At 45.5% G+C, this 15158-nt stretch overlaps 2 protein-coding genes across 3 annotated transcripts in view; both read left to right on the top strand.

The window, feature by feature from the left end:
* HOXD10 (homeobox D10) overlaps positions 1 to 5310 on the top strand; it is a 142006-nt gene extending 136696 nt beyond the window's left edge. The window contains exons 1-2 of one of the 2 annotated variants that reach the window (XM_078681524.1): positions 2434 to 3258; positions 4466 to 5310. In XM_078681524.1, the coding sequence (XP_078537650.1) occupies positions 2496 to 3258; positions 4466 to 4743 (1041 nt within the window). In that variant the 5' untranslated portion in view covers positions 2434 to 2495 and the 3' untranslated portion in view covers positions 4744 to 5310. Of the gene's footprint in view, positions 1 to 2433; positions 3259 to 4465 lie in introns of those variants that run through there. The other variant, XR_013608751.1, reaches the window with a different exon arrangement.
* A 5181-nt stretch (positions 5311 to 10491) lies between these two features.
* On the top strand, positions 10492 to 14321 carry HOXD9 (homeobox D9). The gene is made up of 2 exons (XM_078681522.1): positions 10492 to 11068; positions 11404 to 14321. The coding sequence occupies exons 1-2, from the start codon at positions 10492 to 10494 to the stop codon at positions 11643 to 11645; spliced, it is 819 nt and encodes a 272-aa protein (XP_078537648.1). The 3' UTR covers positions 11646 to 14321.
* The last annotated feature ends 837 nt before the right edge of the window (positions 14322 to 15158 follow it).

Raw genomic sequence — 15158 nt, 5'->3', positions numbered from 1 at the left:
GTTTTAAGCGTTTTCTGAGAAAATATCCACTCATCTTAGAGCCCGTCGTTTATGCTCTCACGAAACTCCACTTTTAAAAGATACGATTCGTTGTGTAAAGTCATAGTTTAAATGAGAGCCGTTGAAAATAACGCACACACCTCAGAAAATACCCAACATTTCCGTAGAACAACCTGAATTGGAAAGCCGTGAACTCTAGACCACAATGTGTTTCGGGTGTCTTTCATTTGAGTTATTTATTTCGGATTGGATGTTTGTATTCCACCGCCACGACATGCAACTTTGCAAACATGCAAGTAACACACACGCTCGAACTGTGTTTGTGGGCATCTAAGTCAGAAAATAGAGCTCACAGGATATCTTATGGCATGGCCGTGTGTGAGACTTTTAACAGGCTGGCATTACTGAGACAACATTTCCACTGTTCAGCATCCCAGAAAGGCACCCAAATTGTGGCTGTAAAAGATACTGGCTCTTAACCTGACAATGATGTTGTATTTGAACAGCTGCGAGAAGGTTTTAAAAGGTCTGTCTCATTGCCACAGCAGCAGACATTTTATTGTTTGCGGGCTTTTTTTTTTTTAGAGGGGGCGCCTTGGGGGGAGGGGGGGGGGCACATGAAGTGGAAAGTCAGTCTCGGAAAACCCTTGAAAAATTAAAGTAAAGTCTAAGGAAATATGCCTTTCCATAGGCCTTAGGAATATATGCATATATTTACAATGTTATGATACGCCTTGTGTGTGCTGTGTCTGACGTGTATATACTCAAGTAATTATATATATATATATATATATATATATATATATATATATAATTTAAGTATTTATACACACACACACAGCGAGATAGAGACAAATATGTGTGTGTGTTTAGAAAAGGTGTATGCGCGTGTAATGTGTCTATAATATATATAATATGTTACAGATCATACGCGTAAACTACACAACTACACACACAACAATATATATAATACACATGATATACACACACATATACACATATATATTTTTAAATATAAATATAACGATCCTCGTTAACTCTGTATACGCCCAGTGAGTGTATATGAGGGGAAGAGGCATCGATATATGTTTTTGAAGCTCAAGAGGGGTATTTTGTATTTTTTGATGTTGTACATGTATCGGCAGCTCATAATTAGAAGACCGGGCGTGCTTTTCATAGAGGTGGAAATTGCTACGCCGATTAGGAATTAATACAATTAAAACGTTCGCAAGGAGGTTTAGAGAACTCAGCATTACTATAAAACAAAGTGTGGTTAAAAGAGATGTCTTTAATGTGATGTTTGATGATTTCTACTCTAGGCAAAAAATGTGCTTTCTCGGTGAACAGAGGGGGCGTAGGATCAACTGTGCAACTCTCAATAATTCATATCACCATTATGCTAAATACCATCTATTAATCGCGTCCTTTACTAAGTCTCGATTGATTTGTTAATAAAGTAGCTCCTCGTTTGTAGTAGGAGGGAGCATAACTCTTTTAAAAGGCTCAGAAAGCAGGGAAATTACCAGGTGGCCCTGGAATGCAGATGAGAGCCCTATCGATTGCTCCGAATCTTCTTTATATGCATTCATAAATTGCGGCACCTTTGTACCTGACACTTGCCAGGCTGCGGGTCTTTCACAAAGTGCACAGAATGTGGGGTGTTTGTGGGGGAGAAGTCACGGTTGGTGCACGGTAAACACTTCAGCTTTGAGGACTGTGGGGGCATGAGATGCCCGTGTGTGAAACTTCCCCGAAGGTTGCACAGGTGCACATTGTCTGCTCAGACATGTTTTCTGCATCTGGAATCCGATACCCACGGTGCATAATTAGGAGAAATTGTGACTGTTTTAAGATTTGATATGTAAGGAATTCTTACTTTAGAAAAATGTAGGCTTTATCGTAGATTAGAAGTGCCTGGGTAAAATATCCCAGAGATAGGAAGATTTTGTCTGGACACATGGGTTGCACATCTCTTAAAGATGTCTGTTTGCACTGTATGGGTTTATTCTCTCCTTGTGTTGCCTGCAAACATGCACAGTGTGCGGCGTAGGCCTGTGTGTGCGAAGCCTTGTCCTCTTTCTGCTTCTGTACCTCCAGTGATGCTGGACTGTGGGCACCGCTGGGCACTGATCCTCGGGCTGGACCCGGATCTGTCAGGGGCCCCAGAGTGGCTCTTCTACCCACGAGAGAAGCAGAAGGGGGTCTCTCCACACAGCGCAGTACGCGTCCCGGGCAGCTCGCTCGATCGCACTTCCCCTCGGACCTGCTAGGGGTCGCTGTTGGCCGCCGCCACGCCGCGGCCCGTGGCTGCCCCCGGAGCACGTGACCCGCGGGGTGGTGGGGAGGGTGGCGGCGGCTCAAGGCCACTTTCAAACCCCATTGGCTCGGCTGTCAGGTGGTGGTGCCGAGGCATTCACAATTACACGGGGAAATGTTTTCCTAGAGATGTCAGCCTACAAAGGACACCATCCCTCTCCCTCAAATTCCTCCCCAAAATGTCCTTCCCAAACAGCTCTCCTGCTGCTAATACTTTTTTAGTGGACTCCTTGATCAGCGCCTGCAGGAGTGACAGCTTCTACTCGAGCGGCGCCAGCATGTACATGCCGCCCAGCACAGACATGGGCTCCTATGGGATGCAGACCTGTGGACTGCTGCCATCCCTGGCCAAGAGGGAGGTGAGCCACCAGGGCATGGGCATGAGCGCGCACCCCTACATCCCGCAGGTGGACACCTGGAGTGACCCCGGCCGCTCCTGTCGCCTGGAGCAACCTGTTACACAGCAGCAGCCTCAGCAGCAGCCGCAGCAGCAGGTCTCTGCCTGCTCCTTCCCACCCAGCATCAAGGAGGAGGCCAACTGCTGCATGTACTCCGACAAAAGGGCCAAGCTGCTGCCCTCCGAGGTGCCCTCCTACCAGAGGCTGGTGTCCGAGCCCTCCTGTCCCGCCGAGAGCTCCGAGGTGCCAGTGCCAGGCTACTTCCGACTCAGCCAGACCTACGCCAGCGCCAAGAGCCACGGGCAGGAGTACAGCAGCAGCCCCGAGAGCGGCGCCGCCGTCATGCTGCAGCTGAACCCCCGGGGCAGCGCCAAGCCCCAGCTGCAGATGGACAAGAAGAGCGGCGACGCCCCGAGCGGCCCGGACCCCTCCCGAGCCACCCGCGTGGAGAGCCCGGAGCCCAAAGTGACTCTGCAGGAAGAGCGGGGCTGCCTGGCCGAGGGCTCGGCGTCCAGCCCCGAAGTGCTGGAGAAGGAAAGCAAAGGTCGGTATTATAAAAGTTTACACCAGAGCTGTGTGCGACTTAAAGACTCAGGCCCCATAAAAGCCAGTATATTGCTAACAAGCAGCCCGGCCATAACATTTAACGAGATCTGGGTACAGGGCGGCAGGTACACTCAGCGCAGGGCCACCACTCATACACCCCCCCCGACTTATGCCTAGTATTCTCTTCTCTCGCGAAAAACAGAAAGAGGGCTTCCCCAGAAACAAAAGAAATTGAGAAAATCAGAAAAGAGGGCAAAATCCTTTCTTCAGATATTAGAATTTTGGTTAAATTAGCTTTGTATAGATTGAATGCCTTCAAACCTATATTACACAATAGAATAAGTAAATGTCGATGAAACAATGTCAACGTCTATATAAGACTGCTTAGGAAAAATATATTGGGATCGGTGAAATATCTCCTTTGATATGGCAGAGGAGCATGATGGAAATCGTTGTCTACCTTTAGGGATATCCAAGGAATTTAGTAAGGAAAACAATATCTCACCTCCTGGATTTCTGAAAACAATCGTTAGAAGCCACGTAGGTGCTACAATTCCCAATTTTAGATAAAACGGGCGACCTAATTATCAATGTAAGTGCTTTTTATATCCGAACAGGGTTAATTACCATGGGAGTTGTGCTTTTGCACTTCCCATGCATTTGACTAGCTACATTCCGATTATATGAAGTCCAAAATAGATTTACTGGTATTTTTTAAATGTCCTGTTTACAAAAACATTTTTCTGGGTATCTAGATTTCGGTGTTGGGTTAAATAAAGAAAACATTGGCCCGTCTGATTGTTGAAAACTCCCATATAAATCCGCACATTTCGTACTTTCCATTTGGTAGAAGAAAAAGAGATAATAACATATAGTTTTGGCTCCGTACCTTTTAAGGCACACTTGTGAACTTGCCCATTAACCCATATCATTTTATAGTAAATGGTTCTTCTGGCTAGTTCCAAATGTCAGCGACGCAATATACAGCGAGGGATTCTAAGAGATGTCTAAGAAAAGGTTCTGGAGCTTCTCCTTGAGGAATTTAGAGATATCCCAGACTAAAAGCTTGCTAAAGATAAATGCCTGATTTTGGAATTTGTTAGTAAATTCGCGGCCAAGACCACGGTGTGTTTTAATGCGGTTATATATAAATACATATATCTACGCGTGTATACATATTCTGTTTCTTTTTTTACTATTGATAGAGGAAATCAAGTCTGACACCCCAACAAGCAATTGGCTAACTGCAAAGAGTGGCAGGAAGAAGAGATGCCCGTACACAAAGCATCAGACGCTGGAGCTCGAGAAAGAGTTCCTCTTCAATATGTACCTCACTCGAGAGCGCCGCCTAGAGATCAGTAAGAGCGTGAACCTGACTGATAGGCAGGTCAAGATCTGGTTCCAGAACCGCAGGATGAAGCTGAAGAAGATGAGCCGGGAGAACCGGATCCGGGAGCTCACCGCCAACCTGACCTTCTCCTAAGGGCCGCCCCGCAAGGACTCGGACAGGACTGTCCACTCTCGTTTTACTCTCATAGAATGGGACGTTTTGTCTTACTCGTAGTGGTGCCGGTGTATATGTTTCACCATGACTGTACGTACACGAACACACGTCTAGCACATGCAGCTTATTTTTACCATCGTAACGCAGGGTAACTTGTATTGAATTCTTTGTTTTTTTTACTTAACTTATTCGAAACTCTTTTAGAACATCCCCACAATGTGACTTTTTCATGTTTTTACTACTGGAGAGATGTATTTATGTGCGCTGTTATACGAACTATAACATTATGAACACATTTCATTACTTTAGCAAAAGGAAATAATCTTAAATGGGGAAAAGCACATTACATGTAACTATCCACTTAGCAGAACTGGGTAATGTCCGTGGTAGGATAGTGAATATTTAAGTCGTATTCTATGTAAATAATTTCCTGTGACGCATAACATTTGTTGAGTAGTTAGCAGTGGTGCCAACAGCAAAATGTCATTCACGTGCATGTTCTCTCCGCATGTATAATGCAATAAATTTTGTGATGTACTCGGCTTTCTTTACGACTATGTTTCAATAAATGTGTGGTTCGTCGCATAAAGTGAGGAAAAAAGTTCCCCCAGTTTGATAGCCAAACTTAAGCAAAAAAAAAAAAACGGCGAATTTATGTAAATGTTCCAATACTTCCACGTAATAAAAATAGGAGTGATGTATGGATGCGGAAAAGGCCGTTGTGCCCCAGAGGTGGTGTTCTCTTGTTATTGTTTTGGTATCAACAGTAAATTGGGTATTGGTGAGCACAGTGTGATGGGCACATGCACACCCTTAACCCACTGCAGACACAAATAGTGCACGTGCATTTGACCTCATACCACGTCCAAACCTAACTTTGGTACATATTACCCAGAACTTGTTACTTTCAATGTTGGGGTTTGGAGGATGCCTGGGTTTCCGCCGCTTTGATTTTCCGGTGTAACTTTGACTCATGCATGGTTGGAGGCTGCATTGCTGTCTTTATTTACAAGACTCAGAAAGGTTTGTCACAGTGTCGTAACAAAATCTAGCAAAATACATACATTGTAAATAGTTCTAAGTGTTCTAAATAATACATTATAATAAAGTACGAGTGCCGTGTTGGCTCTGTGATGCCTCGCGTGCCTAGATGTGTCCTGTCACTGTTGTTGCTTTTGCTAGCAGTCGGAGAGTGTGTTTTTATTACTTTTCTACTAGTAATAGAGTGTTGGAGTGTGCATCGCCGAATATGGTGCTTGGGCCACAGGCAGTCCTTTAAGTCCACAACAGACTCACACAGTGCGAGGGTGTCTGAGCGCTTACTTACTTTCATACGTAATGTTGCATCGTTTCACATGTCGCTTGTTATTGTTTTGGTGTGACTCGTGTGCTCTTGGAAGTTGTATGTTTCATTAAATGTATTGTACTCTAATTAATCCGTCAGTTACACGGCTGAAAGGGGTCTTCTGTCAGTTTGACAAACGCTGGTAAAATAACTGATAATATGTAGGTCGTTTTAAATATTCCAAAAATAAAAAGATAGAGGCGGAGTGCTGATTCGTCCAAGGCTGCATTCTCCCGAGGTGTGCTTCAAAGTTGTTTGTGGTGTGATTGTTTTGCTATCAGCCGTCAGCAGTATATTGCCGGGTGCAGTTTAGTCAGTAGAGGCAGGGCCAGTTCTTCTTCTGGGTTTACTTTCCAAGCTTGCACCCATCCTTGGGAAGGTTTGGATTTGCAGAGTCTTACTGCCGTGGTGATTGCTGTCTGGTGGACGCAGTATGTGCCATTGAATGTGTTGTTGTATACATCACCTTTCTTGTAGGTTGCCAGATGTTTTCGCTGAGTATGTAAATCGTTCTAAGTTTACGAAACAACGCAAAAATATTGATGAATTGACGGTCTCATTTCCCAATCTGTGTTTGTTGTTTAGCTTTACGCAGTAAGCTGTGCATATCCTTAGTGACGCCTGATCTCCATCCAATGCATGTGCACTCCCTGTGTGTGCGTGCTTTTCACCACAACTTACTCCAACGCAATGTCTCTACATTTCACAAATCGCCAGTTGCGGTTTGACGAGATGTCTGTTTGTTATGAACATGCCTGTTGTGATTCGTGGTGGACTAACATAGTTTGTTTAATTTAACGCATTGTGATGTATTCTGGCTTTAAAAGGCTGATGAACGTTTTCGCTCAATTTAATAGGAAACTCTTTGTTAAAAAAGAACACACTTTACGGTAAATGATTCTCTTTTTCCGCAAAAAATAATAGGAGGTGAACTATTGCTGCATTTAGATTAGATTAAAATACTTCTATAAAGCGCATGGCTGCCTCGGCAAAGAGGTGTACCAGCGCTGAAAGCCAAACTAACGATGGGTTAAACCCAGATCTGTGACTGGGGGGGGTGAGTGTTTTGCCATTGTGCAACATTCCGTCCATCATCTTGTGTGTTTTGCTGAAAGCCAAACTAAACAGGCGACAAGACAAAGGGAAATATACCTAGGAAGGGACAGGAGACAGGACAGAGGGAGTTAGACCTGGGAGAACAGCCAAGTCTTCACAAGACGTCTGAAAGTCTGGTGGTCAGGGTCGCTATGTATGTGAAGGGGGAGAGATCTCCAGAGAGTGGGGGCCAAGCGTCTAAAGGAGCGCATTTGAGGCTGCTGTGCGCCTGGAAGTGGTGCTGATGTTCATAAGTTGCTAGGGTCAGGCAGATGTGTAGAGGCGAACTGCAATGTGATGAACACACGAACAGCCACTGCAGACACATAGACTGAGTATGCATTTGACCACCAACCTAACTTCCAAGCATAATGACGCCACATTTCAGATATCCCTTGTTAAGATTTGGCGAGGTGTGTGCCTTGGAGGAGTTTTTCTTATTCCCCGAGCGGTTGTGACTAGTGTGTGGTTCGGAGCTGGGGAGGCAGTGAAACAGGTCATTGTGTGCTTACTGCCCTATACCGGCAGCATTTCACAGGCGTCGGTGATTCATTCGGGCTGGAAATGTGCACACGCCGGTTCCGGGTTCATTTCCCTCACTAACCAACACATATGTCAATCCTTACGGAGCAGCATGAAAAGTGCATTCACAAATTGTATGTGACTGAAGTGCTTGCCTAGTGTGCAGGGAGATTTGAACACGCACAGCACAGGCGTTTACGGCAATGAAGCCCTCTCACCCTAAGCAGCTGCTAATGAGAGGCGCTTCAGAAGACACTCAGCAGTGAATATTCCTAAGGTTTTTCTCTTTACTCTTTCGTGTATGTCATTCAAAATATTTAGTTTTGTTCTGGAAAAAACACTTGGGTGCGAAGGTGTTCTGAAGACAATGACAACTTACGCAGGTAGAAACACGTAGAGTGCCTTTTCGAGTTTACTGTTGCTATTTGGACTGTGCCCCACTTCAAGAAAGGGTAATCTGACCAACTGGTGACGATACATGGATACATCAGAAGTATGTGCGAGTGTTTCTTTGTGCGCGAACATATCGATGCAATAGTGTGTCTATGTCATTCAGCATCCAGGTTATCCCTCTTCGAATCCATTTCATAAGGATTTTATGTAATATATAATGCATTAGATATGCATACACGTACAATTATGATAATAAGGGGGTGCCTGGAGACATGACTGGATATGTGCGCTTATTTACGTAATCGGGAATCTATTTATATCTACCTGAAATCTATCTTTTATGTCCACTTCCAGGCAGATTACTCAGAGAAATATATGTATATATACATATATGTATATATATATATATATATATATATATATATATATATATATACATATATATGTATATATATATACATATATATATGTGTGTGTGTGTATATCTATATAATTATATATATATATATATATATGTATATATATATATTGTGTACGTGTATATATACAGAGAGAGAGAGCGTTTAGTGTTCCTAGACTGCTGATAGATAGATAGATAGATAGATAGATAGATAGATAGATAGATAGATAGATAGATAGATAGATAGATAGATAGATAGATAGATAGATAGATAGATAGATATTAACACTTTTGTGAATAAATGTGCATATCTCACATTACTACCAAAGAACATGTCGATAAAGTGTGCATAAACGTGACCCTCTGAAACGTGCGGTGAATAAAATGGGTTCCTTAAGGCAAATAAAATTCCTTTTCTGCTTTCATAGGTGTGCTCCAGTGCCTCTTTCGGGTAGTAAGCGCTATAAATACCTATACAATACAGTACAGCCCGCTCAAAAGATAACGAACAGTATGAGTGAAATCATGGAAATATACAACAAAGTACGTTCGTGTGTAAACCGGTTCCAGTGACGAGGCTAAAGGCTACCGGCACATTAACAACAGCGGAACCGGGATATATATAGACACGGGTGCTGCGTTCACCCGCCATTCATAAGAAAGAAGTATTCCCTCAGTAGTCTGCGTCTGCGCTCATCAAGACTGCGCGTACCACTGCCAGAGACCGAGATGGCATGCGCTAGGCCTCCAACCCCGGCCCTCTGCCTTCTTGTCAGGACGGTAGAGGGGTGGGGGTTTTTCTGACCTCGTGTGGAACATACGTGAGGTAAAATAGTATGCCAGGCACAGGTGAAATGTCGGTTGTTGTCTTGAACTGTGTTTATGGTGCCTCTAAAGTGGCGGAATAAAGGACTGCGTGTGTTTGGCTTCATTGGGTTTTGCGTGGCACTCTAGTTTGTGGTTCTAACAAACGCCACCGGTAAAATGTACAAATAAAAATATGTTTAAGGAAGATATTCTTGTCTCAAAAGCCCGAGCGCGTGCACTCACGCACAGCCGTGTACAGCCCGAGCGCGTGCACTCACGCACAGCCGTGTTAAAGTTGCACACTACGCCTATCTCTTCGATATTTAGCTCATCGGGTTAGGATCGGGGACATTGATTTGCTGAATCTCTGCTCTGTAAACTAGGTACTTTCCTGCTTTCTAAACTTTTGTATTTCATCATTAAAGTCACATTAAACTATAATCAAATGCACCCCATAAACGTTTTATTGAACCCGATCACACATGACGGTTGCATCTCGCCTGTTTCTTACCGTACTCTACTTTTACACGATGCACAGTTTAAAACAATGACAAAGGGAGACCGAAACACACACTTGCGCGAATCCCAAACAAAAATACACGATGCTTCTGGTGTACGGGCCACCGGTATGTGGCGATTTTACATTGGCATGTAGATTTCTTATCCGTGACTGGTAAATTATGTTGTTTTGTTTAGTGCTTCCCAGTTCCGTGGCCAGGCTGCGCGCCTAAGAGGTTACTGTTGCGTTTTCTTTTCAATGACAACTAAACACAGCCAAATAACCTCATTTTCAACGGCATGCTTGAATAGGACAGACTCTACTGCTGAAAAGACGTCAAGAAATAGTCCCCCTGCAGGCTGTGAACCCGCACATCTTCAGACCCGGCCACCCCTGCCGCAGCTCCCTCGCAGACAGACAGACTGCCACGGGCAAAGGTGCACAAACCCCCGGCGCACTTGTAAGTGTGCATCGTGACCGTGTGACTTTTAATCACGGGCTCCCCGCTTAGCGCATTGATTTACTCTGTATTGGTAAATATGATCACGTGGGAGTGGCGGCCAATGGTTGAGGGCGCAGCCTGCAAAATACTATGATTGTTCCCGGGGAGGGGACCGCATACAGTTAACAGTGTCACCTTTTATATGAGTGCGAGGGGAGCCTAAAATGTCGTCCAGTGGCGCTATAAGTAACTATTACGTGGACTCCCTGATGGGGCACGAAAGCGAAGAGGTCTACGGGGCCCGCTGCGTCCAGGTGGGGCACGGCGCGGCCTCCAGGGCCCCGGGTGGCACCGAGGCGTCCGACTTCTCCGCCTGCAGCTTTGCGCCCAAGTCCGCAGTCTTCCCGGCTGCCTGGTCTGCGGTGCACTCGCAGCCGCCTGCTGCCGCCGTCAGCGGTCTCTACCAGCCCTACATGGCCCAGCCAGCGCCCAGCGGTGGGCGCTATGCAGTGCGACCCTGGCTGGAACCGCTCTCCACCTCCTCCGCCGCAGCCTTCCCTGCCTTCCACCACCCGTACGCGGGGGTCAAGCCCGAGAGCATGCCCGACAAGAAGAGCGAGTGCTCATCCTTCGAGCCCCAGCCGGGGCTGGCCCTGGCCGAGTTCCCCTGCCCGGCCTTGGACGACGAGCAGCCCCCGGCGGCCGAGGAGGAGTCCCCAGCAGCCGCCCCGGAGGCGGGCAGCGCCGGCAGCGGCGCCCCGCTCAAGGAGGAGAAGCAGCCGCCGCAGCAACTTGACTCAAGTAAGTGCCCGAGAAGGCAGGGGGAAGAGTGGGAATAACTTCCTGATTTACTGCGGAAACTGCGCGCCTCGGAGTGGGCAAAACAGAGAGTTTTACTAACCTATAAAGCCGTCTAGACGCCTACCATAGAGCCCGCAGCACCGGGCTGCTATAAACCAGTTATATGACTGACAGAAGCGCCTTCTGCCGGTGAGGCGTCCGCGGAGCAGCAAACAAGCCGCCCGCACCCACCCCCTTTACGATAATTCCCGAAAAGCCGCGAATGCTGAGGGTACCCACAGTGCACATGAGTTTATTAATCTTTCACTCCCATCCCCCACTCTTTTGCTTCCCAGATAACCCGGCAGCGAACTGGATCCACGCGCGCTCGACTCGCAAAAAAAGGTGCCCCTACACCAAGTACCAGACCCTGGAGCTGGAGAAGGAGTTCCTGTTCAACATGTACCTGACCCGGGACCGGCGCTACGAGGTGGCCCGCATCCTGAACCTGACAGAGCGCCAGGTCAAGATCTGGTTCCAGAACCGGCGCATGAAGATGAAGAAGATGAACAAGGAGAAGGGCAGCAAGGAGCACTAGCGAGGCCGCCCGGACTGCCCAGCTCGCTCCCCGAACTGCCAAATACTTGCCATCCTTGTCTTTTCATGGTAGTAGGCCGTTTTCACGTTTTTGATATTTCCGTATGCATTGCTTGGATATATGTATATATTTTTGTTGTTTGTTTTTCTTTCCGTTTATCAGAGTAAAGTAATGTGAATATACGCCCAGTTCGCAGCTATTTAAAGTGTCTTAAGTCTCTAACTTCCGGAAAAACAAGTGCTACAAGGATGGTCTATGTACATAAATACGTATATATTTTCCTTGCCCCGGTAAAGGCTGTAGGGCTGTAAGAGATATGTTATTTAACGGCTTTGAGTTATTGGATTTTTTTAGTCACATATCAAGAGGTAGTTCAGAGGTGGGTTCGGTCTTTTCTGTTTGTTGCGGGTGTGTTGTTCGGGCGTCAGCTCACTCCCCTCAGAAGTCTCTCCTCCATGTACGTGCATACTGGGCTCAGTTTCCTGTTCGTGAGTGCAGTGCTTTACGACGGGCCTTGTACTCAGCGGTGAAGAGACCCATCGATTCTGGGACTAGAGAATCTTCATTTTCCAGGAAAAGGGACAGTCGCTAATTCCGAAGAGAGAACAGTGGTCTAGTGCTCAAAATATAGCGAGTTTTGAACGGCGGACGGGACACATACGTGCTTTTGAGAGCCGAGAGGTGTATAGCGCTTCAACAATATTTAACTGGGATCGATGTAAATTATTTGTTTTGATGAGGTACTAATATAAGAACACGTATTCAAATACAATTGTACAGTTTAGTGGTTCGCTCTCAGCAGAAATTGTTCATAAAATGTGATGTACTGAAGGGCTGTAAAATGAGCATTTTGTTATTGGTTTATGAAAACATCAATGTGTTAAAGATGGCTGCGCCTGCGGCATTTCATATTCGTGACTTTTCGCTTCATACTCCGCAGCCCGTTGAAGAAATGATTATTATTTTTATCACGATTTTAAGATTTGTGAAGACTTGGGGGAACGTGTCCCTTTCCCCTTTTCTGTTCACATTGAGGAAGCATTTGAAGGTGGCGCCATCTCTTTGTGTGGTTCTTCGGCCGTCATCACCCCAACTCAAGGCAGTTTATTGCGCTCGCAAACACGAAGTTCATTGAAATGTATCTTCCATAGATACCGGTGAGAAGCCCGCTACTGCTGAAAGGCTGGCATTTGGGCACCGGCCCTCCTTTTAATCTTTAGCAGATGGCTAACATTGGCCGTGCCAGGCTTATTGCTAATTCTTGATCTCCCTCGGTAGCCGAGTGGCTTCGATTATGCTACAAGAGCAATGTCACCGAGCTGGGGTGCCTCGAAGTGCGGCCATTCATTGTCAACACTATACCCAGAATTTGTTTCAAACAGGAAGAGCTGAGCGCAATAAAGCAATTGAGGTGGCTAGACGTCTGGGCCAAATGAGTTTATGATACGGAGAGGAGCCCCTCTTTGAAAACACTCTTATTTTGAGCTTTTTGTCTGTTCGGAGGAAAACAAAAAATACAGACAAACCTCCTCCTCAGGAATCTGGCCTGACCATAAAAGCTAATGTTTACACCAGGTCTGAGAAACAAATCAAGGGGAGACGTTTAGAACGCCTCTGAAGAGACGCTCCCCAAAACCAGAGGCATACTCGAATTTCACTTACATGTCCAAGTTTCTGCATGTGGGCATTCCTATTACCAGACGTCATAAAGGAGGTTTTGTGTCTTTTCTGGGCTCCCAACTTTGAGGTATATTGGATAAGATTAGGTCTGAGAACTCTTAGCGGTTGAAAGCAAAGTGTGAGGCTTTATAGCAGGGCGTGCATCTTGTTATTGAGAGCTCGCTGCTCAAGAAGGATCTTAATTGTGTCATGTTTTAGTATGAAGAAAAGCAAATGTAATTTTAGTCCACCTCCAATCTTACTAAACTACTCTGTCCATGACTAAAGTAAACGGATATTTTTACAGAACAGATCACATTACCCAAACTGAACACATCGGTAATTTAAGCTACATCTAGGCTAAAGGGTTATGTGAAGTAAAATAAAAAGAGGCAGGTCAGTCAAGGTTTCATATTTGAGTGTCTGTAGATAGATAGATAGATAGATCAATAGATAGATAGAGAGATAGACAAAACATAAAAAGTACGCGTGTATAGTTCAACAATGCCGAATAGAGCGTATGGTGCTATGATAATATGAAAATAAAACGCGGGGCCTAAAGCCATTGGCGTGGCGTCGTTGCACCATTTATAGATCACGTATAGACGTTGTCCACCCTGTTTTTATAATGCATACCTAATTTAGGTCAGTTCGCATAACATTTTTTTTTCCATTCAAGTAGGAAAATGATAAAATAGGACTTTTTATTTTATTCGTGCGGTAAGCGTAAAGCAAGCAAGAGTTTAAAAATAGCTAATTCATGTAACAAACTGCATTTTTAGAAAACGCGTTGTTTGGTACACACACGTATGGACATGACTATGTGAAGAGCTGTTCAGCTCTCTCCTGTGTGCTGTTTGGTGCACACACGTACGGACTGAATATGCGGAGAGCTGTTCTGCTCTCTCCTGTGTGCTGTTTGGTGCACACAAGTACGGACTGAATATGCGGAGAGCTGTTCTGCTCTCTCCTGTGTGCTGTTTGGTGCACACACGTTCGGACTGAATATGCGGAGAGCTGTTCTGCTCTCTCCTGTGTGCTGTTTGGTGCACACAAGTACGGACTGAATATGCGGAGAGCTGTTCTGCTCTCTCCTGTGTGCTTTTTGGTGCACACACGTACGGACTGACTATGCGAAGAGCTGTTCTGCTCTCTCCTGTGTGCTGTTTGGTGCACACACGTACGGACTGAATATGCGAAGAGCTGTTCTGCTCTCTCCTGTATGCTGTTTGGTGCACACACGTACGGACTGAATATGCGAAGAGCTGTTCTGCTCTCTCCTGTATGCTGTTTGGTGCACACACGTACGGACTGGTTGTGGGAAGAGCTGTTCTGCTCTCTCCTGTATGCTGTTTGGTGCACACACGTACGGACTGAATATGCGAAGAGCTGTTCTGCTCTCGCCTGATGAAGCTAGCAATGTAGTGCCTGTGGCATCAGAATGATCAGGCATGTTTACTTTAACAGGATGATGTTGAAACATAGAGCAAAGATGATGCTGAACAGTGTGTCTTCGTGTTTTCTCTTAGCATACCCTGAAGCTTGGGAGATATGTAGGCGGTGGGTAGAGAATCGGTAGGAGAAACTCAAATCGAGCCCCCATTCTGCCGCCCGGAATTCCAGAATGAATGAAATACACATTTCGCAATAATTTCTCAATTTCCAGGAATTATGGGAAATCAATTATGGGTTTGGTATCAACCTTATGAAATGTGGTTTGTGAATCCGCTGCTTTTTATGCAATAATGGTGGCCAAACATGCAATACGTAGAGGATACATTACGGGTAACAGTGTCTTAAGGTCCAATGCTACATAATAAAGTGGAAGGGAGCATGGGCAGCGGTTTGAAACAG

The sequence above is a fragment of the Lissotriton helveticus genome, chromosome 3_1 (genome assembly GCF_964261635.1).
Source record: "Lissotriton helveticus chromosome 3_1, aLisHel1.1, whole genome shotgun sequence".
NCBI classification, from domain to species: domain Eukaryota; kingdom Metazoa; phylum Chordata; class Amphibia; order Caudata; family Salamandridae; genus Lissotriton; species Lissotriton helveticus.
Note: the sequence above shows the minus strand (reverse complement) of the source record. Positions and strands in the feature narration are given on the sequence as shown.

Excerpts from the sequence above, each read along its gene's own strand:
- HOXD9 (XM_078681522.1), top strand. The coding sequence starts at position 10,492 with ATGTCGTCCAGTGGCGCTATAAGTAACTATTACGTGGACTCCCTGATG. Across the intron at positions 11,069-11,403 it reads GCCGCAGCAACTTGACTCAA|ATAACCCGGCAGCGAACTGG; the intron begins GTAAGTGCCCGA and ends TTTGCTTCCCAG.